The sequence below is a fragment of the Dicentrarchus labrax genome, unplaced genomic scaffold (assembly GCF_905237075.1).
Source record: "Dicentrarchus labrax unplaced genomic scaffold, dlabrax2021, whole genome shotgun sequence".
Taxonomy (NCBI): Eukaryota; Metazoa; Chordata; class Actinopteri; family Moronidae; genus Dicentrarchus; species Dicentrarchus labrax.
The window spans coordinates 7,131,891-7,157,343 of record NW_026136702.1 but is presented as its reverse complement, the minus strand read 5'-3'; the positions used below and the strand labels follow the sequence as shown (position 1 = coordinate 7,157,343).

General features: G+C 40.9%; 2 protein-coding genes across 7 annotated transcripts in view; one reads left to right on the top strand and one right to left on the bottom strand.

Moving 5' to 3' along the window:
- mcu (mitochondrial calcium uniporter) overlaps positions 1-6,549 on the bottom strand; it is a 53,331-nt gene extending 46,782 nt beyond the window's left edge. The window contains exon 1 of one of the 3 annotated variants that reach the window (XM_051419744.1): positions 6,382-6,549. In XM_051419744.1, the coding sequence (XP_051275704.1) occupies positions 6,382-6,498 (117 nt within the window). In that variant the 5' untranslated portion in view covers positions 6,499-6,549. Of the gene's footprint in view, positions 1-6,212; positions 6,303-6,381 lie in introns of those variants that run through there. The other 2 variants (XM_051419751.1, XM_051419761.1) reach the window with 2 other exon arrangements.
- A 6,344-nt stretch (positions 6,550-12,893) lies between these two features.
- Positions 12,894-25,453, top strand: part of micu1 (mitochondrial calcium uptake 1) — a 31,907-nt gene continuing 19,347 nt past the window's right edge. For all 4 annotated transcript variants that reach the window (XM_051417930.1, XM_051417922.1, XM_051417914.1 and 1 more), the window contains exons 1-5: positions 12,894-13,059; positions 16,582-16,746; positions 17,678-17,873; positions 19,876-20,038; positions 24,077-24,120. In XM_051417930.1, coding sequence (XP_051273890.1) covers positions 13,058-13,059; positions 16,582-16,746; positions 17,678-17,873; positions 19,876-20,038; positions 24,077-24,120 — 570 coding nt within the window. In that variant the 5' untranslated portion in view covers positions 12,894-13,057. The remainder of the gene's footprint in view (positions 13,060-16,581; positions 16,747-17,677; positions 17,874-19,875; positions 20,039-24,076; positions 24,121-25,453) is intronic.

The following is a 25,453-nucleotide window of genomic DNA, read 5'->3' as shown; positions in this document are numbered from 1 at the left end:
AGTGTGACAGCACCTTGAGAGGACCTTCAACTAAAGAAAGGTAGACAACCAAACATGAGTACACTCAGGTAAAATACTGGCATACCCACATCACGACCATTTGCAATTAAGGCTGTCCTATTTTTAAGGTTTGCTGGCCTGCGGATATAACTGACCCCCTCATATTGTTCCTCCGTTGTACTTTTGTAGCTCCTGTGTGATTTTCAACTGGCCATGGTTTTATGCAAATCAAGGAATGTAAAAATGAATAAAACATTATTTTCAAGTCCAAAGAAGCCCATCAAAACACAAATACGGTATTACAGTATCTAAATTGCAGAAATACCATTGCCAACTGGTCTAGACCCAGTGGACCACACAAAATGACAGCAGGCCACCTCAATCTGGAAATGCTTTCACATAACTGTCACATATTCTTTGACAGATTTGGGCATGCCTGACCTTCATACCAGCTAGATCTTCCCAGTCTAATTTACACTGCTCATTTGGACAAAGCATTGCCACAGATTAGTTCTGCTGTCAGAATAATGAGCCCAATCCTAGATCTAATGGCATGAAAGGCTGGGCCGCCGATGACCTTCATAGGGTGTAGCAGCTGCCTCACCTGCCCTCCTGGCAAGGGACACCACCAACCCGACCGTCCCAGAGATGAGAGGGGGTAACCAAGCGTTGCCTCCATCCATCATCACATTACACACGTTGGCCTAGTTTAATGTCCTTTTCAGACTTGACTGGAGACACACTGGGCCACATGGAAACATGGGAAGCATCTAATTAGTCTACGCCATCAGCAGAGGTTTGCCAGTCATTTACTACTTCAAGGGTGAAATCCCTTCTAGAGTACTAATGAGGACTTGGGCCATCACAATAGTCTCATCCATTACAATACTATAGCAATAAACACCAGATCACGGAAGCATGCGGCCACTTAGTCTAGTAAGGAGTTGAAGCATTAAAATAATAACTACACTGTATACAAACAAGGAATGGGGGTTGGGACACTTGAGTAAGTGCCTGATACTGAATGTTTTCATCTTCCAGGAAAGTTCTTTTGACCACAGGGCAAGCAGCTGGTGATCGTGAGAAAGGTCCCTGTGCTGAGCAGGTGCTCTAATGTGATGGACTGAGAGAGCACGGGGGAAATTAGCAGAAGAAAACACAGGGGGAAACAGGACACGCACCAGCATATGTGTGGAGATCTAGCCGAGCTCAAGAGGGAAAGTGGGAGTTTTTCTTCTCCCTATGACTGTGAAATAACTGAAATGTTTTTTTTTTGTTTTTTTTTACATGTGCAGTCATATGACAAACTACACAGCTGTTCATAGGGCATGTTTAAGTACCTGCAGTAGAAGCAGTTTTGCACGCTATTCTTTGAGGGGTACCTGCAGCAGTACTTGAAGCAATTAACAAAAACATTAAAACATCAAGAAGTGCCATGAGATGTTGTAATGTGGTTATCACTATACAATACCCAACAAAGGCAGTATAATGACCCACTTTAGTCAATGAAATGTTGAAATATTGTAAGAATGTTAGCTCTTCAGTTGCTACAGGCTCATATTTGAACGTCCTATTTCACCAAAAACTATGTCAACACTGAGCTCTGACGAATCTGACTCTCAGACACTCGGGCTTTGGCTCAGCCACCTCAGTAACCAGAGTAACCTGTCGACCTAATTGTAATGGAAACAGTGAGAAGGATGATGGAGACTGTAGAAAATGTCACAAAAGAAAAGGGCTGCAGCTGAACTGCCAGGTCAGCCATACAGCTCCCAGACCATAGCAGACACTGGAAATTACTCTGGTTACTGCTCGCCAGGGTGATCGCCACTTGAGCTGACAGGAGCTCTGTCAGAAACACAGCCACTAAAGCCATCAGCATTTCATCACTGTACCAAGCTGACAACACACACTCTGTTATTTTGTTAAATGGTGAGGCTCTCCGTGACATTTTTACTACACTGCCATGAGATGCCAGCAAAGGCACTGAAACGTGAGTCTCACAGGAAAACAATGAGACCACATGTGGTGTCGAGCTCTCGAGTCACAACTTCTAAAATAGGGCTATAGCAGTAGTTATAGAGAAACAATATGATTGTGGGCTTCACATACCAGCCAAGTTGTTCCAAAACAATTATCTAAAAGAATATTGTTTTGTGTGATAGTAAATATTAAGGACATGCAAATTAAAACAATTTTCTGTCTTTGCTGCATATTTGCATTTGTTTTTCCACTGTTTTTAAATTAGAGTGCTATTATTCAGTTCAGCACTAACATCTTTCAGTATCTTGTGTTGCTCCTTTGATGATCAAATGATTCATTGCTGTATGTTCTATGAGTCCACCTCTAGCTTACCTTTTACCCCGATCCCCTGCCCACACACAAACAAATGAGAGCAAACAGCAGTACTAAAAAAGGGACACTCCGCTTTACTAACACAACAAAGGATATACTGGTGTAGCTACATGGCTTCATTTCTGGAACCACACACAAAAAGCACAAACGCATAGGGGTCGCAGCTTGTGACAAATTCAAGGTTTTACTGGGTACTGAAGCCCTCCAGAAGGGCAAATTCATCAAGGGAAATGCAGTCATTCTGTAGCTTGACACTGGTCTAACTAAGATAGGTTGCCACTGAAGCAAAGTGCCTGGCCTGCCCGCTTGCCCGGTGATACAAGATTGGTTGTCTCTCCATTTCCTGTTCATTGCTCCCAGCTCGCTATCTAAAACTAATTCAAACACTAAAGAAGAGGGCAGCCAGTAGTGGACTTGTTTGATTTAGAGGGGATATATATGAAACTGGCTTAATGCTGAGTTACACTGTATTGTTTCTGAATGATTATTGGTCCGAGACCAGACTTAAGCAAACAAATGTGCAAATTGTTTCATTGAACCTTTTTTGATATGAATATTTAATATTGTTACATTGCTGATCTGGGTTTATCATTTGACAACTTATTGGCTCCCAGCCCTGAAACAGGTTCCTCTTATACGCAATCCTAGCCTAAATTTCTTAATTTTGGAGGTTCTTTTGGAGTTTTTCCTCGTCTATATAACTTCACTGAACTAGGTCATCTTGTCTTTCACTGTAAAGCCATAAAGCTTTTTGTAAAGCTAGTCTGGTATAGGTGGCACTTTACTAGAGCCAGTTTATACTGTATGCTAATGTGGAAAGTGGAAAGACCAGTAGTAGTAAATCAAACAAATCAATCATTTTTGTAACCATACCTTCAAATGACTGAAATTCTATCATATTACTTCCCCTCACATTACCTAGCAAGAGTGTATGAAACCCTCCGGGAAAACCTAGATCAATTTTCTCACCCACTAAAGAAAACCCTCTAAATTGCACTTCATGCCCATTAAAATTGCCTCAGTGTACAGATAGTAATCAAATATCAATGAAAAGATGGAACAGTACAGCCGCGCTGACCAGAGATTATTGAGATTTCCTCTCCAGCAGCAGTACCAGACATGATATGATAAGATCTGAGAACAGAAAGCCAATAAAAGCTTCAACACAAATGCCATCCATTATTTTCCATACAGGGGAGGGCCATACACCTGTCAATCATGTCAAAGTGATGAATAAAATCGGTAATTAGCCTTTACCAAACGGCAGCTGATGCGACAGTCAATTCATCATTTCATGTCAAACTGTTTGGGCCTCCGTACAACATGCTGGTTTCCACTCTCAATCATACATGTAAATATGAGATTGTGAATGGAGTAAGAAACCAGTTAGTCCACAAAAGGGCAGGACTACATTAATGAAACTGCCTGTGCGGTGGACAGGTTTATCAATCATTCAACCATCTTATCGCCTTTATAGCAGACCACAGCTACAAACTGACAGTCACTCTCTTATCGCACTAATCCGGATAACTTCAGCACTGAACCCGTGAAGGCAGCGGGGATAAATTAGTTTACTCCTACACTGATTGGATTAAAAGCTAGAAGTGGGCCTCGACCCCCTGGCCCCAAAGACTACAGCCACCAACTGCTCAGCTTTGATGAGCATGTCAGCTTAAATGGAAATGAATAGCTAAAGAAAACACTATTTGATTTTCTTTGTATTTCTAGACACTGCATATGGAAATATTAACTTAACCTGCTAACCCTAACCCAAACCCTAGTACAGAAAACCCCACTTCACCCTGTGATTTATAACCCTTTTACAAGGACTGTTTATACACAATGATTCAACTACCCTGTCACACTTCAGGACAGCAGCATTTTATATGACAGCTGACTCAATAGTAATTCGGCGCAGGTTAAATGTGAGCGTTGGAGCCCACAGTCTGCTTTGCATCCCCGGGGGGTCGACCCATCATGTCTGCACCACGTTACAGAAGCAGCAGTCAGACCTGGGAGTCTGTTCGCTGCTTGAAATTGAGCTCCAGGCCACGTATTTGTGTCTTTTGAGGAACAAACATGCCCAGCTAAGAGACACTACATGCTTAATGACAACTCATAAGAACCTGTCCCACTGCAGCTTTATAGACACCACTGTGGAAAACAGAGTTCCCACACTGCAGTGAAGAAGTCACAAATGAATACAGAAGCTTAGCTGTCACACTGTGACAGGCCCGAGTTAGGAACTGCAGCCGCGGCAACGCTTCAATGGACGAAGACACAATATGACAAGCAAACAAAACTACAACCTGAGCGGACTGAAAAAAATGAAAACTTATTAGGGCCAAGTCTGCCGAAACACAGTGAGCCGCAACTCACTCTGTTAAATCACTTATGGTTCAAATAGGCATACTTATTTCAGAAGAGGGGAGAATATTACCTCTCCACGGGGGTAAATGTGCTCTATTGTAATAGTTCACAGTGGGCGACGGCACCAGGGGCCGGTGTGGAGATGTGGACCAAGCGAGTCTATTCTGACAGCTACTTAACCTCCAGGCCGGTCTGTTTCACAGGAAGAAGAGCCTCATTTAATTTCACAAGGCCTGTGGCAAGTGTGCTAGTGTTTGTGTAAGGAAGGAGTGAGACAGAAAAAAAACATGAGAGAGAGAGGGGGGAAGGTAATCGCCAGACAAATAAAGTAAAAGAAAAGAAAAAAGAATCACAGTACTCCAAGCTACTGTGAAAGTAGCTCTCGAGCAGCCATGACTTCCTCATTCCTTCGCATTCAAGTCCACCCAGTGCTTCACCTCCCTCCTCAGGCAGCCGCTGTAGAGGCTCAGACTTTCAGCAGAGGGAGTGGGTCACAGAGGCAAGAACAAGATGTGCAACTACTGCACTGTAGAGACAGCTTGGTAAACACAATTACCTTCCTATTATTGTGAGCATTGTGAGGCTGCAATCTTTTGCTACAGTGGCCGTGTAAAAAAGGGCCCACATCAGCTTGCAGGAAAACCCAGGATCTCCCAGCTGAATGGGGAAACACCCGCAGGGAGGGGAGAAACAGCAGGCTGGCTGGAGAGTCTGACATCATCCAAGTGTCCATGTTTCTGTGAAGTCTCATATGTATGTGTGTGTGTGTGTATGTATTAACAGAGTTATCTGTCACACACACACACACACACACACACACACACACACACACAAACACACAAGCACAACTGTAGTTTTCCTCTCTAGCTCTTGGCAGACATTCATTATTCTGAGTTATTCTGCCACCACCACCACCACCACACACACACACACACACACACACACACACACACAGACGCTGCAGTTCACACAGCATGTAAGAAGCAGAGAGATGGGGGGGAACCATCGGTCATGGACTGTCAGCCAAAACCTTCAGGAAAGCTGCTGCAGCCTATAAAAGCTGCTCACACCAAACATCCTTAATGCAACCGCAACAAACATAAGACACCCATCAGCCGGCCGTCGGTGATGAAACCGATCCCAACATCTACTGCAGGAATATGGCTTCAAAACGGGATCGCATTCAAATCCACACACAGAATCAGAACAAACACTGGTTGGAGGGGGGGAATACGCCTGCAAAGTTGAAGGACGCGGGAGAGAACATATGAGGCATTATGTGAAAGCAGGGCAGAGTGTCTGAAGGGCTGGTTACAGTAAACGGCGGGGCAGTGCCAGTGGGGTGTTGATGGGCTTCAGCAAGCGCTCCAAAAAAAAAAAAAAAAAACTGCATTGCCTCTGTCAAAAGCTCCACGTCCCACTGTGGATTAAAATAACCACACGGCACCGGGTCGGGATACATATTCATGACTCATCTTGTGCCTCACCTTTCCGTGAAAAGACATGAACGGAAAATCTTGAGGCTAGTTAGCTTTACTTCCTTAGCCAGCCCAGCCGCCACCACCGCTGCTGCTGCTTTTCTCTCCGGGTCCAGCCTGCCTGCCCCCCGGTCCCACACCTCTCCCCTTGTGCGCACACAGATGTCCTGGGACTTACCGGTCTTATGTGCTGATGATGTCGCTGTGAAGAGACAACAAGTGCGGGGAGGCTGCCGGCCACCGCTCCGCTGCTCCGGGACAACAGGAGTACTGATCTGCACACTTTCGCAGCCATCTCTGTAGTGAACCCTCGCCGAGAAGGAGACTGCTGCGGGCGGACCGAGACGCACCGAAGGGAAGAGGGGCGGGTGGTGGGCGGGTTTGCGGGGCTGGACTACGGCGCATACACATGCCCAGTGTTGCACCAGTATGCAAAAAAGATAAAACAGTGGTGTTTTTTTTTTTTTTTTTTTTTGTGCTGGCTGATTCAAAAGAAAACATGCAGAGGGTTTGCATGTCATTTCTCGCAACAGCCCCAAAAAAAAAAAAAAAAAAAAAAAAATTAAGTTACTCCACTGAAGGTCACAAAAGTGTAATGATCAGATAATAAATGTATTACAAGTGTGCACAAATGTGACAGTAAGCATACTGTGGTGGTATGACAGGGGTGTGCGTTTGAAAGGGAAGTAAAGTCAATTTCAGTTCACTAGTAGAGATGATCTCAAAAAAGGAAACCAAAGCTTCCTCATCACTGCAATCTCTTTTTACAGGAACTCAGTGGAAGAAGCAGGATAAATGTGGTGAGGCATTCAAATGTGTGGTAGGTTAGGTATGATGAAACAGCAGATTAACAGAGGCAACCCCCTCCCTATTGAACCACACACACACAGCTGTCACTCCTAATAGTAGAATAAATACAGGTGATTTGAACACTATATGCTACTACTATACTATACTATAAACTCCATTATTAAGTTAAACAGAACTATTTCTAAGTCTATATTGGATTTTTATTGTGATTTTCTTACAAAAAAAAAATCACGCAAACTCAAAGTCCTCAATAGCAACATAACCACAGTCGATGGTGTACAGCTTCCTGACCTATTTTTGTTCTTTGTTTCTTTTGCCATTGCATAATTAAAACAAGTTATCATGGGTGTATACGATATAGGAGATTGGATGTATGTATATTCACACTTGCACATCCATTATTACAACTATGGCACTTACAGGTCTGACTCACACTTTTCAATGGTGTCCAGCCATCTTGGTTATGCATCATAACTTTGACCTTGTATTGTCTGTTTATAACCATGTTAATGCTGCCGTCTTGGCCATATAAATCTAGGAAAATAGATCAATCTCAATGAGACTTTTTCCTGGTTAAATAGAATAAAATGAGAAAGAGACAGGCACATTATAACTTGTCTGAATGTCTCTGTGTTAGCCTACGTCTTGGCAGACTTGCTGTCACTGGCTACATCATCCATTCCCCTATAACTGTGTCTAATATTAGCTTGTCCTTCAGTCACTCTTGTGACCATGTCCCAAAAGAGCAGCCTACAGGATCAAATCTAATTTAACTGATCTTCAGTGACTTTTAAACAGCATGGGCTACTTCATGATGAACAAGCACTTTAATGCATTTCGGGGCTTCTGTCCCCAAATGACAGAACATGAGGGCAAGCAGTCAAGAATAAGGCTGTTTGTTTTCTCCAGAATCACTCACCCACTGCAAATGTAGGTAATAGGAGTGCTAATGGGTCTGTTTGGTCAATGAATGTCAAGGATACTCCCCGTGGTGGAATGTTACATGTTCTCCTTAATCTTTGACCAAGCTTGTTATATTATACTGCCTGTCACACCTGTATTGGTCAAGGGAGAAACCAGATAACAAACACAAACTCTTGAATTGTTAATATACAAACACATTTGGTAACTTTTACTATAGTAATTTATATGACATGTATATGTATATATGGCTGACTGACACAAACATTAGAGAGTAAGAAATAAGATAAAAAAGCAAACAGAGATCTGGTTGTTTTGTTGTTTGTGAAATACAGTAGTAATGTGTCATTGCTCCAGAACTCATCCCAGCTCCTTCTGTACTTCTCCAGGTGCAGTGCATCAGGCTGTGTGGGCGATGCAATTTAAATGCAAATTCTCAGCCATGGACAAGGACCTGCTCAAGGCCTTGATGCTGCATCGATTCACAAAGCGAATCTTTGTGTGGTGCCAAATACTACCAGGCAGTGGTTTACGTAAACCTTTACAGTACTGCTGTAACTATGACACTATGCATTTGCACATGGTGTGTCAGCAGTGTAAAGAAAAGTAGCTGCAGTAAAGTGAAAATACCTGCAGGTATTAGATTGCATTAAGTGATTTAAAGTTGTGTCAGATTGTGTGTGTGTGTGTGTGTGTGTGTGTGTGTGTGTGTGTTAAATCAGTGTAATCAGCTCCTAAAGAGAAGCTATACAAAGACTAATTAGCAAATATCTGAGTTTGTTGGATCCTAATGTGTGCTACACAATTTCAGTAATTAGGTTAATCTTATCTGCTCAATATATAATCATCTACATCATTCATGAAAAACAAAAACACTTTTATATTATTACCAACTGTACTGTACTGGTACTGGTGGTGTCACTGCTCATAAATGTTGAGTTAATAAAACTAGATCTCAGAATGGTCGATATGACCTGGAAAAAAAAGAGATAATTTGCAATTATAGTCAAGCTAAAAGTTCATTTCAGACAGACACTGATTTTCATTTCAAATTGTGCCTAATAAATTAATTCTTCACATTAATGGTCTGAATTCAGGGATTCAACATGAGCAAGGCAAATTCCAACAAATCAAAATTATTCGAAAGTAATTAAAATATAATCTTTGCTGGCAATAATCAAAATTATCCACCAACTGTAACTCTTTAAGAGAGACAGAACTGTTTTTAAAAACTCTCTGCAGCTCTCTGTCAAGGTCAGAGATGAATTGAGTACAAAAAGAGGTGTGTATGCATGCTTGTGTGCATATGTGTGTGTGCATGTCTATGCATGACTGAAATGTCTCCTAGCAGCATGAAAGAGCCCCTCCCATGGGTCTGCAAAATAAGGTAATGCCCAAAGCAAGTGTGGGTGTGTAACTTCTATTTCATCATACCACCAGTCAAATACTACGTAGGGTAAACACAGGCCTATTTAGGCAGTGTATGCTGCCTTTCTTTTCTTGCTTACTCTTACACATATGATGGCTCACAGGCACCACAAAGCAATGTGACTGCTGAAACTGGAGCCTGCTTTTGTCTGCAGGTCTTCACCAGAGCTATCTTTCACCATTATACAGAGGTACAGCTTGTGGATCGAGTTTCACCATAGGTTTTATTCTGCAAAGTAGCTCAGCTGGGACTTGGTGCACACAAACTGTTGTAGTCTGTGTAAAGCCAGCACTACCCTATGGATTTACAAGTGTCTTCTTCCTTTTAAACTAAACACAAGTCACGGTGGTAGCAACACTGTCTTTAAAAACAGTTGAGCTGTGGAGACTCTTCTGTAGGCTTGTCTTATCTCCTGCTCCACCTTTGTACTGCCACAATAGCAGGACGGATGGAACTGGCACGCAGTGCCATTGTGTAGATTTCTGTTGCATTGCAACGCAATGGTAAACAGCTACCTTACACGCTTAACCTTCAACCCAAAGGTTGTCTGACTAATAGGGAGTGCTAGAGTTAGAGGGAGGAAACTTGAGTAAGAGGAAGACATGTTGTGTCTTTTCAGGTTTACACAACTGTTAGCTGATCCTTAAGGCCAGAATACTGAACCCTACACCATGACCAGACACCTCTGGACATGGTGACAGATCTAAAAACACTCTGGTCAAGAGCTATTTAACAGCTCTACCTTTCCAGCTTGTCTGGACTGATTATCTGTGTGTGTATTTTTCATGTGATTTGAATGTGTCATATGTATTGTGTGTATTTCAGATGTGTACCTACACATAGCAGGCTTTTAGGGAGTTGATTTCTTTAAATTACAATTTAAAGAATTGATTTGCATGTTTATGAGAATAGAAAAAGACAAACATAGTGTTTGTGAACAAGATGAAGGACTTTGAATTAGATAAATATGCACTACCATTGTGGACACCTATATTGAGATTATTACTGTGTGTGCAGCCGTTCAAATTCAATATGAAATTTCAATAGTTGACAATTACATATTGTGGGCTGTTGATAAATTGCTTGCATTAATGAACCCTGCACTGGAGGGCTGCAGTCACAGTTAAGTGGCCTCCCTTATTAAAAAGGTAGGAAGCGAGAGAGAGAGAGAGAGAGAGAGAGAGAGAGAGAGAGAGAGAGAGAGAGAATGTGTGGAGATGGAGGTATTGAAAATCATTTTGACAAAAGAGGGTGGGAAAAGACAAAGAGATTAGTTTAGATAATAGTTTGTCATAGAGAGAGTAACCAGAGATATTATTTGCAATATGTGGATTTTGGTATTGCTGCGCTGATCTAGACAATGATTACCTTGACTTTTCTAAAAACTTTATTGAAAACAGTAACTCCTGTGTATTGGCTGTATGAAGCAGCTATAAAATATCAAACAAACACAAAGAAAACAATCACAGAGATCTGCTTATGTCCCCTGACCTTTGTGACCACAGTTCCATTTGTTATTGTAATGGCTGTATTGATCAGGCGATATATTGACAGAATGCTCATATTCTGGCCCCACTTGTAAGGACAGGGTTTCCATTTATGAATGCATTAACTCATATTTCCTTACTCACCGTGAATCCTCAAAGGAGACACATTTGGCTTCATATTCACAAATTCATAGCTTATGAATCAGTGAATATGAAGCCAGATGTTTAGGCCATTAAACCTCCTGGCATTCTGCATCGCACCCAACAAAGTGTCACGATAATTTGATGATCTGATACAGCAGAGTGATGCGGGATTGGTGCATCATTTTGTCGCTTAAGAGAAGTTCATCTACCATAGTGGGATGACATTAAAATAAATGTGTTGTTATAAACAGCATGCTAAACAGAAGAGTGAGCAGAGTAAGTAACTGGCTGTTTCCAGCACCCCTTTAAGACAGAAATGTGCATTTACTGGTCTGATGTATGTGTTAAATTACTGAGATTGCTTTGTGTGTCCATGTGTGTCCAGTCATTTCATTTAGCCAAGAGCAAAGGGGTAAATGTCATCAGGTTGAGTTTGACCAAGGAGAGTACAGCTTCCTAGTGGCAACTGAGCGTTCTCAAACTGGGCCCAGTCCTACTCAGTCAATGGCAATTAATGAAAAAGGCTAGAGAGAGAGAGAGAGAGAGAGGTTTTGCCCTTTGTCCTTTGCCCTTTGTTAAACTGCTTTTCATTTTAGCAATATGAGTATGAATAAGAGATAATGTAAGCGATACAGGAAACTTGAATCTACAAATTGATTACATTTTATTGATGTCAAAGGTGGAGATAAACTATTCTGACATTCCTGGCATTTCTTAAAGGACCCAAGTGGTATTTGGACTAAATTTAAGGGTCACATCTGTGTAGCTATGAATCTATCTATCTTTATTTTATTCATAACCTCATTAACATTGATGCACGGTCACATCAAGCTGCACTTTTACTGGATGTGACAAGTTCCTGCAACCTGCAGTCTTCTATGATACGTACCCAGCAGCTCAACTGCTTTTCCTTTCACATTATGCATTCAGTCCAGCAAATAAGTATTCAAAGCAACAATTACAGCTGGCACACTGTCATTTAGTTCTGATACATTTTTATGCTGGAGCTCTGTCAAAGCATGCATGACTGACAGCAAAGACTCCCTATTTCCCCCATTCAATTCAGTTATATTATTTAAATGAATGTTTTTTTAATCAGAAATAGAAGCAGTCAGAGATATTCTCAAGGGGTGTATATTTAAAAACCTATACACTGTAGTTTATTTCTTCAAGCCATATGGGGATATTAAATATTCTATATGTGAACCTGTGATATACCACCAGCTTCTCATCATACTTATTCTATTTAATGTGTAAAAAATTATCTGATCTGAAAAAATACTATATAAATACTATATAGTTTGTGTGTATTTGTGTGAGTCAGTTTGTTCACTTTTTTTATTCTGACTTCACTTTGTTTTCAATAACACCAGATTGGACTGATTTAGATTAATGTGCTTTTAGGGAACAATTGTGCTTTCTCAATCCTGAAAAGTTATTTTCATCATATTGATAGCTGTTTGCTCTTTAACGCTGACCAATTCAAGATCCATATAGTAGGCCTATTTAATAATAATTATAATAATAAACTTTATTTATAGTTGTAGTTACAAGGTGCTGTACAGTGCAAACACTCGAAAAACAATATAAAACAATAAAACTACAAACATTCACAGTATAAAACAAGAAAAAAAATACAAAAACTGCAAACATTAAAGCATATAAAAGCAGCTTTTTTTAAAGTTATAAACTGGGTGGGAGCCACAAATGCAAAGGCTTTGGTCACCTTTAGTTTATTTGAACCCCCATTAATGATGAAGGTCTATGGTAAATAAAGAAATACCATGTATCTAATTGATAATATGACATAAAATGAGTGAATGGGGACACTTCCACCCCAGCAGCAGTGGCGGGACGGAGCCCGGTGTGAGCTGCATGAAGGCGGGGTGCTGAGATGTTGCCCCACCCCCTCCTGTGGCTGTCTGTCTGCACGGTTGTTGGTGAACACGGAACTGCTCTCCATCTCTGCAGACCCAAGAGCAAGGGGGGAAAAAAAGACGTACCCCTGAAACCCGCCGAAGACACTATAATTTTGGACTGACTGGCGTTTGTGTTTGCCGCTAATGTGAGTACACAGTGTCGCTTTTTTTTTATTTTTTGCTACGACAGCTCCCTGACGAAGCAGAAATAGCATCTCGGTGACGTTAGCTTGCTGGCTAGCTAGCGTTAGCTGCCCTACGAAACATTTATCCGACTCCATAGTCACATTGACAGCAACGAGAGATGGTGAAAATCAGGGCTGGTTGTTGAAAGTTGTGTGTTAATGGTTTGCGGCTAACTGAGAGCTAAATCGGGATATTAATGTAGGTTGTCAATGAGGTCAACTTACGGCTAAAAACAAAAACATTGGGGTCGCTGTGCTTCGTGGGAGTAACTTCAGGGGGTTCGTGTTTCTGCTCTGTCATGTAAAACATAACACAAACATTATTTACCATAATGTTTTTTCACCTCTACGTATTTGCTATTTACTTAACGATAGCTATGTGTTGTTAACGTGTTGATGTCAAAGACCCCGACTCACCGGTGAGCATTTAATCTTATAAACCCCCGCCCGACATGTAAAAGTAATGTTTTGTGAAGGGTTTTTGCTAACTTTCACAGTTGGGATGATACAACCAGAGATAATATGGTGAAAGTAAGCTCTTCCTCTCTGTAGAAACTCTTGAGAAACTTCCTCACTTTACTTGGGTAACGTGATTAACCTTGCAGGTGGATCCTTTGGGGTCTGACCAAACTGAGCTGCCAGGTCTGTTCTGGCCATTATACAGGTGATAATGTTGGTTTACCAATTTGTGTCAGTGTTGGTCTTAATACTTGTTATTTTAGTTGGGCAGTGAGAACCGGCTTACTATCTTGTGAGTCACCACACTGTCAAGGTGTTGAGTAGCAAGTGTATTTGGTTTTATTCTGATATACCTTCAGGTATTAAGCCCAAACAGTGGATAAAGTAACTTTTCGACAGTTTTTATGTAAAACTTTGGTCAACTTAATTAATGAATCAACAAGAAAGTTTTCGTGGGCAAGTCACAGCAGACCTGTCTAAAGATCTGAATACTTTCTTAAAGTTTCCAAATAGTTTTTTCTGAGATGCTGAAGGTAGAAGGTGGACGTGGAAACTTCTTCCTCCGTGCTCCTGGTACTCCTGACAATAATCCCCGTTCTCTGTTTTCTGTTTGCCGCTCAGAGGCTGACAAAATCCCCGAGCAACAGAGGAGCTGCAAAGTTTAGTGCCTTAAAACTGCCAAGTTTTACTATTGTTTGAGAGGAACGCCGTATTTGTTTCAACTGAAGGCATAAAACATCATTTTTAGTGCCCCAGGCCGCTGTTGATGGTCAAGAGCAATATTGATTTACCAGGTCCCAGGTCAGCACCAGGCCCTGACACATCCATATGCTAAACAAGGTCTGTGCTTTATTCCATCAGGTAGGCAGCAGCATTGGATTAAAGATATATAGTCCTACTTGTCTGGGGTTTGATTTTGAGTTTGTAGCATTCAGAGATCTGATCAATTATTTAACATTTATCTTGATAACAATGAATAAAAAAACTACTCTCAAGAGAAGGGACCCTGACAACTAACACATGTACTGTTGGATGATGCTTTGAATATGGTGAACTGTAAGCATTATTATTTAGCACTTAAAAGGTTCCACTTTGCTTTAATGGGTTTAGAATAAAGTCAAGAAAAAGTGGTTGCAAATGATTTGATGATAACTTGGTGTTATCATCAAATCAGGGCACATTTCTTTGGTAGCACCTTGACAAAGCTCTAACCAAGCATTTGCACGTACGTGTTCCTGCACGTTGTTTAATGTAAGATATTCAAAAGAGAAGTCTCCACCAAAGGTAAAGGCTACCACACACCTCTTTTCATTCAACATACACACATTCACATTCCCAGCGTCCTCCTCTTGACCAAAAAGTTCTGACAGGTTTATGAGAACAAAGAGACCATCGGTGTGTATCAGCTATAATAAAATCTATTTTCTGTAGAAGCTCCAAGCCCACCAACTAGGGATTTCACAGATCATGGGTAGCTCTTAATGATAAATGATACATTCCAATTGAGTGACCCTGAAGGCCCAGAAAGACATTAATTACACTAGCCTAAATATGCATTCCTCAACTGGCACTTTGGCATCAAAAAACAAAACAAACAAAGCAGTTCTGCATTTTTGTGTTTGTCCCTCTGCCTCTTGTGCATTTAGACCCATCTGGCATGTGTGTGTATATACTTTTATACTTTTTCAAGCAGATCCAATATAGGCTTCAGTAAATTCTCCCAAGCAGGTTGGAATTTGAGAAATTATTTAGAAATCACGATGGCCTCAATTCTTTATTTTGTTATTTACAGATATGATTTGTTCATGTTATTTGTATTTATTAATTTTTCTCCGACTTACATTTAGTGTATTCAAGCCATGTAGGAGCAAGAGTATCATACAAAATTGTGAGTGAATCCATTTTAAACAAATAACTAAGATCATGTTCAATAATCAGAAGGTTGGGGGTTCGATCCTGGCTCCTCTCGCTGCATGTCGAAGTGTCCTTGAGCAAGATTCTGAACCCCCAAATTGCCCTCGATGCTGTGCATTGGTGTATGACTGTGTATGACTGTGTGTGAATGCTTAGCTTCCCTTCTGGTGAGCAGTTGGCACCTTGCCAGCCACTGCCATCCGTGTATGAAAGGGATCAGTGTGGCATGTACTGTACAGCGCATTGAGTGGTCGAAAGACTACAAAGGCGCTTTATAAGTACAGTCCACTTACCATTTACAAGAGCATAAAGATTTTTGTTTATGTTCCATAGACTGTCATTGAAGTTGTTCTTTTGCACGGAATAGGTTTTCAGTTTCGGCTGGTGTCTACAATATCGTAAGCACCAGTCTTTTAAAAGCTCCAGAGAATTGGTGGTCATGCATGCTTGCTGTTTCATTGTCATGGGCTGCTGAACACTCCGATTAACATATGCCATGTCTTCTTTTATCTCTCAGCAGAATCAGTTGGACAATTGGTGTTTGAATTGTTAATAGGATATTGACAGGTGGCAACTGAAGGCCTCGGTGGGATGAACTCCTCTCTCCTGTCCTATGTGCACACATGGGAGTTACAGATACACACAAGTAGCCCCTTGTTTAATTGTTAATCATCTTTCCGTGACACTGATGAATTAAGCAACAGTCTGGTTGAAAATGAAGTTTTGGAGCTTAGCTGCACTGGTGGCAATTAGTTTTATCCGTGCTTTCTGTTGTTTATTAATTGAGGTGTGTTAGGATTCCAGGACATTTATGCATTGACTGTTGAAGCTACAGTTTTGCCTGCAGTGCAGTATGAAGACAGATCCCACGAGTGCACTGCTATTGTTCTAAGCTTTGCCTCTTGAGATGCGAGTTAATTAGTTTTTTTGGTGAAATTCTCCAAATCCTTACCTAAAACTTCCTTATGGCCTTATGAAGGATTGTGATGTTAAAACAGTTTATCCACTTATTTGTCTGTATTTTCAATAACAGAAGCAGATCTATGTATTGTTACTTGTTTTTGTCAATTGTCAGCTGTTTAACCACACCTTTTTCTTTTTTCTCTGCAGGATGTTCCGCTTGCGGGCGTTGTCCGCAGTTTCGGTGGGACTAGCGCAGTTCTCCCGGCGCTACCACAGCGGGGCAGTGCGAGGTTCTGGCCGGAGGAGGCTGATGCTGGCAGCCCTGGTTGGGGTAACGGGTGTGTCTGCTAGTGCTGGGCTGCTGTGGAAAAGGTAGGACTGGGCCCATTAACCTGTGTGCTTCTATGTACTACTAAAACAGTTAAATTCAGTTTGAAAATACACTATTTTTCGCTGATGGAGCAAATATACAAAACGCAAAGCATTAATTCATAATACATGATGGATAAATAATGAGTGCTCTCACCGTCTTCTGTCTTTCTTTAGACAATTGCTTATGTTCATGCCAAGACTGGTGTGGTGTGGTCCCCATTAAATGAACAGACCATGATCTGCATTGAAAAGACTAGGATTGATTTGCTTTGAAAGCAGTTTGACTTTTGAGCACACGCCAAATTCGATTCTCCAACATGACGCAACTATTAGGGAAACCACCCGTGAAGTTGCTTACCTGCATTTCTGTTGACATTCCAAGTCACCACCCAAGGGTGTCACAATGTTTTTATGGCTATCCCTTACTAAGGAGGCTGGTGTTTAGTTAAGGCAAGGAGTGGAGAGGCGGTTGACGTGAGAGCTCTATGGGGACACAATGACTGTGCTGCAGGAGGCAGAGTGATGGATGGTGCCTCAGGGCATTTGAGACTGATGGGACGAGACTGTTCCAGGCCTTCACCCCAGGCTTCATTCTCCTTGTGTCTCATTAAACTGAATTATTCAGCCTGCCCCAGACAGACTCAGCTATTTATTATTATTATTCCAATTTTCAATTTAGTCAGAAAAATGGTCAAGTGGGAGTTTGCCATGGTTAAACCTCTTTGCTTTGCACAGTGCAGCACATAATCTCTCTCGTTCCCTCTCGTAGCCACAGTACATGCTTAGCTGCAAAACATAATCGCCTACATACTTGCCCTGATTCTACTTGGTACCAGAGAAAAACACAAATATTACAATACCAAACATGATAAGCGACATGGAAATGTTCCTCAGTTTCTTATCTAATCTGTTTTTTGTTTTTTGTTACTAGAGCGTATGCAGATGCAGGGCCTTCCGTTCAACACTCTGAGCAACCAGGCGGAGAGGGAGCTGATTTCGCCAGGGATACAGATTCTGAGACGGAGTCAGAGAAATCGGTGGAGGCCAGCAGTGGAGATGAAGAAGCAAAGGATGATGGCGGAGAGGGGAAAAAAAAGAAGCCACGCTCCGGATTCCGCGACCGCAAGGTAATCGATAAACAATAAACATTCAGCCGTTCAGTCACTCCAGTATTTAATTCACCTTTAGATTGGTGTTTTGAAGGGCCTCCCAATCAATGTCCAATATGCAAACGCCAGTACATTTTGACAGAATATTTTACGGAGACATACAAAGGAAATGAGCATGCATTGCTGGAGTCATAAACAACTGAAATGTTCAGCCCGTAAGATTTTATTCCTGTTAATTAGGCTGCAGATGACAAAGAAGATGCAGAAGAAGAACAAACGGTCTTTGGTGCCATGCCAAATAAACACAGTTTGTAGCTCTGCATATTATCGTTGGAGGACAGGGCAGAGAAAAGAGGAAGAGCTTTGAACAATAGATGGAATTTTTTATTTTTTAAGTGACGCAATGGTACATCCGACTTGTGCTTTAGATTTAAAAAATTGTGCAATCACTCTTGCCTCAGCTGCAACCATAGATGTCAGGGGAGCACACAGTTTCAGTGAATGGGAGTACCACAGGATTCACTAGTGTTTTGGTAAAAGTAAGTAGTTTGTGCCATCTCACTCACTATGTCAAATAAAGAGTCTTAAGTTTGATAAGAGCACACGGGAGTTCTGTATATGTGTACAAATGTCAGCACTTCAGACGGCCCTTGACGAATGTTGATGGCATTTTAAAGTGTGGTGAAAAATACTTGCACATGTCTTAAGAACATTTAGTTTTACTTTTTGGTCCTTCTATGTATTTTCTCCTTTACTTTTCTCAAATTCCCTAGGGACTGTCTGAACGATATTATTTCAAATATAAAATTAAGCTGCAGGAGGGGATTTTTTTCCCTCTAATATGTGTTTAAAATGCAGTGCTTTAAACTGATATACCACCCTCAGATGTTGTACAATCAGGGGAAAAAAATACATTTTATAATATATAGCTGTTGTGACTTGAATTGCACCTCCTTTGGTTGTGTATGTGCAGTTTCTTTGTAATAGAAAGATAGAGCATAAATGGTTGAATGCTCAAAAGAAGGGGACTTGAGTCTCCATCAGTGTGGATGATGCTGAGATCAGTAGCCTGTAAATCTGAGGAGATTAAAGCCAGAGAGGGATGACAGCATACCCTGGGCTTTCCATCAGTCAGGCTCTCAGGCATTTCCGCACGACTGTCCTATAACCTCTCATCCATACACTGATGGTTGCCTCTTCTGGGGGACATGCTCCTGGTGATTTCCCTAAAGACCAATAAGGTCTTTTAAGAGGGGGAACCAACACAGGAGCACGTAATCATAGCTACAAACTCAAGAAGGGAATCGAGTTTGATCAAAGTCTGTGTGTGTTTCTCCCTCTTTCTGTTATCAAATTAAAGTGGATAATAGCCTCAAAAAGTTTAGCTTTTCCGCAGGGAGTTTGTGTAGTGTAAACAATCATTCAGCATCACATAAAATAATCGCCTGTGTGGATTACAGCTGAGCACAGCTCGCAAACAGACACCGCTCTGTCAATTTCTATTTGAAACTTTCTGCTGAAAGGCAGATGGCAGTGTCAAGGCAAACACTGACGAGGCTAATGTGTGTATCAGAGCTGAATAAATGAGTTTGGTTATTTTTCTATTTTCCAAAATGTTGGACTTCGGCATGTCAGCAGTGCCATGCTGTTAGCCTTATGTGTAGTTGTCACAGCTTTGTGTGGCTGTTATAGTTCTGCAGTCTCCCTTCATGTTAAGCTGCCAGTCACACTGATCCTGAAAAGCACTATTTCCTGTTTTGATTATGTGGTAGTTGTGGTAGTCAGGAGGTTAATATATCTCCCCATCAGGACTGACAACTTGTTTTTCCTGCCGCCACCTTCTTCTTTATTCTAGTCACTGCTTCACCCTTTTTACACTCTTTTAACTCTCCCTCTGATTATTTACCTTGCTACACACAGGGTTGGAATATTGCTGGGTCTTTTGATTTGGTTGATGTTTGGGTATATTAGAGAGGGGAAATTTTGTGTCATTAATTGGCGTTTCTTCTCTGGTTGACAGGTTATGGAGTATGAGAACAGGATAAGAGCCTACTCCACTCCGGACAAAATTTTCCGCTACTTTGCCACACTGAAGGTCATCGGCGAGCATGGAGATACTGAGGTCTACATGACGCCCCAGGACTTCATACGCTCCATCACACCTAACGAGAAGCAGCCTGAGAGTGAGTCTCCTCTCTTTCCTTTGCTTCAACTTCTTATTTTCTATGATTTTCAATCGGTTTTATTTATTCCTTGAGTCTGGTTCTGTGGACTCGAGTAAATGTTAGACTGGTTCTGCTCCTCATCCAGGATTTTAAAACACACCCAGACAACCTTGCATGTGTCGTAGTACATGCATGCAGGTTTATGGTAATCACTATCCAGGGTGAGGTGTTTCCAGTGAGCAATGCTGAGATCGTATCACTCCACCAGTAGAGCATTACCCAGCGCAGTCCCCCTCATCCAGCTATAGGGACACTTAGCACACGCTTGGCAGTTCAGGACTCAGGACAGTTCATGGGATAATGATTAGGGATGGGAATCGAGAACCGGTTCTTCTTCAGAACTGGTGCCCAGGGAATCGATTCCTTGGAACCGTTAGCGTGCCTGCTTAACGATTCCGCTTATCGGTTCCGCTCGTTGCAAATGCGTTGTTTAGCGACACAAGTGAGTCAAGCAGCAGCGGAGCTAACGGGACGCCATCTGTTATCAATGCCAAAGCTAACTTTAAATGACATGATCATTTTTCTGCACAAAAATGATTATACTTATTGGCTAAAAATGTGTGTCAAAATAAGTAATTTCATTGGTTACATTGTCGACCTCATCAACACATGGCTAATTTTAATATTCAAATGAGCCATGTGTTGATTCCCCATGGTTGCTACCACCAGGCTGTCAATCAAGCTCTCAGCACAGAGAACCTAGCCTTTATCTATCCAGATAAAAACATTAAGAACAGTTTCTGTATGATGTTTATTAGACATATGTAATATGAATTGGAAATGGCATGTTATCATGAGCTGTATCTTGTATATTTATTATTAGCTATGTGGTATGTGTATGCACCTTTATGTAATCTGTTGGAAAAACATTACAATTTAAAACCGGCTCATACCAAACAAATATCTGCTTGCGTGTCCCTGTGTATGCAAAGTGTGCTCCTTTTTGATGTGAAGGAAATGGCCACCCTATTTCAGTCTGTGTTTTTAGTTTTTATGGCACATAATGGCAGTTGGGCTTAAAAAGCCAAACATTTACTTTTTTGTCTGGACCGATTAATGGGAAAATTAACAATTTCCTAATCCTAAGGCACTCTTGATAATCTTTCAAGGCACACACTAGCGTGCCATGGCATACTGGTTGAGAAACACTGCCCTAGGCTATGGTTCCCTGGACTTTACTTTGAGAAGTAGCTCACCTACTTTTAGGTTTGTCCTGAGGTTGCTACACATAATTTGTATATACTCTGTGCTGTGTCTTCTGATCAGATATTAAAGCGAGTTAATACAAACAAACAAGTTTGTACTTATTCCCTCACCCAATGAGAATCGATAAGAGAATCGATAAGGAATCGGATCGATAAGCAGTATCGATAATGGAATCGGAATCGTTAAATTCTTATCAATTCCCATCCCTAATAACGATCCAACTGACTGTGTTCACAAGTATGAAGGGATGTGGGGAGGGGGGATGGAAGTGACAGGGGCTGTGCGATCATGCTGAGTTGAGTGAATCACAGCACAGCAGTTGGTGTATCAATTAACAGGTTCAAATCCGAGCAGATCTCAGGCGTCACACATGGAGCCAGTGAGAGATATTTGATCTTTAGCCATGGGAGGGTTGGGAAGGCAGGGAGCTTAACTTGGCGCAGGCATGTTTCAGCACCACTCTTGTCTTAATCTGTCATTATCCAGATATTGAACACTAAAATTCAGTTACATTTGTGTGACATTTTATTGTATGGTAGTATATTCGCCTCCATCACACACTTACAGATGAATTCTCGCTGTGTGAGGGCTATTACATCCCCAGTAAAGGAGGGAAGTCTGCAGTTGGCACTTAATAAGGACTTAGCTGTGCCTGTCACGTCTGTGCCGCCCTGCTCACCTCAGCACTTCCATCTGTTAACTATGCCCAAGACTTGGCCCAGCTTGGCCCCCATTGGCCTTCCATTCTTAGACCAAGTAACTCTGCTCCCCACTTGACGATTCCCAGCTCTTCCATTCTTTATCCTGTATTTAGCCCCCCTGCAAACTGGAATTAAAGAAATGATGAGCTGAGCTCGGTTGAATAAGAGAAAGTTCAGCAAAGCAGATGAAAAAGCCAAGAAACTGCCGTTTACTTCATAAGCAGCCATTTCACTTCTTTTCTCAAAGCCCCCTGCCCAAGTGAGGTTAAACAACAGACCCCGTGCTGGGCAAGTCTGCTTCTGTTGTTTCAGTGCTCAGCAGATTTTCTGACCCATAGATCAGTGGTTCCCAATGCCATTCAGGGTCACAGAAGCATCACAGGGGTTGTGCGACCTTAATTTTAAGGGGTGTAAAACTTTGAAAAAAAATACACACAGAGCATTTCATTAATTTCTACAAAGAAAACTAAATGAAATTGTTATTTTTAAACTTTACATTATATTTTAATAGCTACACTTTGAAGACCTGAACACAAGCTATATTCACAGAGCCTTCAGTATCTGCTTAACAGCATCGGCCTACATTAGAAAAGTTAAAACAACCAAAGAACTAATAGAACAAGTGTCAGGAAAGAGAAAATACAGAATTCAGAAAATAAGCCTATTAACTATGTATGGTTGTTTAAAATGAAATTAAAATCCTAATGGAGAGTTGTATAAAATGTTCCCAAATCAGGAAAATCCAAATTGCTCATTTGACACAAACATAAACATCCCCAAATTTGACACCGAGAACAATACTCCTCCTGTTGTCAGGTGGTCTTATTAATTCCTTAAGTTAGAAGGTGAATTCTATGATGCTGCAAAAACAAAATAAGCAAGACAAGGCTGCCTTTTTCTAGCGCATATGAAATGGCCTGCTAAATGGGACAGAAAGGGACCTAGAAATGTAGGCTTCAGCACATTGATCCAGCCCCTGAGTTGGGAATCTTTGGAGATTTTTGTAACTGACCTGTAGTTAAAGTATTATTGACTAAGCAGAAGAAGGCGTTCGGCTATTTGCAGAGGTCTTAGGTGATTAGGTTTTGTGTAATGATGAGCCAACTTCAAACAAAATTATGATCTTCACTTAATTAGTGTTAAGTTTAATAAGATTATACTCTAACCGTCGCCCTCAGAGTTAATCTGATTTGAGACTGTTTCAGCAGGTCAGTGTGCTACTATTCTTTCCGTGTGATATCAAGAGCCTGCATGACTCTTGGAAGTCTTTTTCCTCTCAAATACTGCATGCTTCATTTAACAGATGAGAACTGCTGCCTCACACAAGCATTTAGAAAATGACAAGGTTTATTTGTTTGAATTGCATTAGTTTGGAGGTATGATTGTCTTTTTCACGCATAACTCATAACTCACGTTAGAAGTATGTTTAATTAAGGTTAGTAAAAAGTGGGGAAAATCATGTTTTGTATCATCCTTGCACGGAGCAGAATTGTATTCAGCTACAAAATCAATTGATGCATTTTGCATACAAAGGCATGACAGAAATAGATGTACAATAAGTCTGACAGGACAAAGCAGAGCACATTGAAGAATACTCGTTTTCAACTGATCCATATGTGTGCTTCAATGAAGTCATCAATCTCTGTGTTAGCATGATATAGTGACATTGATTTTTCGATAAACCTAAACACGTTGAGATACATAAATATATACAATATAAAATACATGTATAATTGTACACCTTGCATACTATTGATCTTGGTACATGCTTCTGATTCTGGATCTATAAAATAAACTTGAGAACATTGTTCTAAAGATGATCAGAGTAGTCGAAGCTGAATGTCGATGATTGTTTATTTTAAAGAACTTGCAAAACGTAAATGGGTTGTTAATGACTATTATTAATCTCGAGCATGTGTCAGTGATTACCAGAGGTTCACTAATGACACCAAGTAAATACGTTTGCTCTGCTTCATGATGGACATAAATCGTGATGCTCCCACTGTGTAACTAGTCTGCCTCAAATCTTGTTTGATATAACATTTGTCTCCATATCTGTATTTGTTTATTTTCTCTATCTCTTTCTCAGATCTGGGCCTGGATCAGTTCGTTGTGAAGCGCTACGATGGGAAGGTAAGAAGTGGGATAGAGGGTCAACTTGGCAATCAAGGAGGCCAGCAGCAGGGACTGTTTTATAATTACGTGTTAGAAATGTTAATGGTGATGGATTTTTAAAAAAAACTAAAGGAGCATTGCATTTCCCCAGAAAGCTGTGCTCTAATAACATTTTATTAGAGCTTATTTCTTTTCCCACTGCACAGCTTGCCACTCTACCAGAGGGGTTTATTCCCCAGAATGGCCAGTGTCGATAATGGCTTAAAGAAGCAGTTTATCCAAAATACAAAAAACAACACATTTTCTCACTTACCCCAATTACCCATGGTTGTGTCCGGCCATTAAGATAATTTGCAGTTTTATGAGCCACGTTTTTAAGATATCTGCCTCAGAAACTTCTATCACTTCTTCTGCAACCCCAATACAACGGAGGTGAACAGAAATTTGTTTGTGCGCCTTAAAGCACTGAAAAATGTCCTTGCAAACACAATATTCCCATTACTCCGGTTAATCTACAGACCTTTCTCTTTGGTAATTTGCAGTTTCAGTAAAAACTCCACATTAAGGAAAAAAGCAATATCAGTCAATATAGACTTTTCAGTTGATCATAAATCTGTCCCTTAGCACTTATAATATACTATTGATCGTATTTTCACCCAAATTAAACAAAATTAAGCAACTGACATCTGCACTTGATAATTAGACTTTGTAAGAATAAGTAGTAATAGTTGTATCTGTTAAATATGCATACCAAGAGAAGGAATTATAAGTGAGGTTTTGAAAAGTATGGTCTTAATTTGATTGCATTCAGCGCTGAAACCCCAGTCCTTATGAATGTGATGTTACATAATAACATAATGAAATCCTTTTTATGAAATGAAATATCAAGAGAATAACTGTCACATTCATTTCATCTTTCAGGCTGAAATGACATTGAAGAAAGAGGATAAATAGAACAGGGATGATGTATAAAGGCGAGGTGATAACTCAATAAAAAAATAGAAATAAGCAAGTATGCATCACGGCCAGTGGGGTCACAGCATCTTAAATGACATGGAAAGAGATGGTGAAGAAAATAGAAAACACTAGTACATTATGCAAAAAGTGCAGAAATTGATAGAAAAAATCCCAAATAATACAGCTATCAGAATGTTGGCTGTCCTTTCTGGGCCCACGTTTTTGTTTGTAGGTCTGTTGTACCTATTTTCTGTTGGTATCTGGCAAAATGTGCACAAACTGCTGTCACACTGAGATACTACCATTGCAGGTATAAGTTTTATAGGAGAATAGATGTGAATGACACAGAACATCCACAGGGAATAGTTTGAAATGTTGGTCTCCCTTCCCTCAA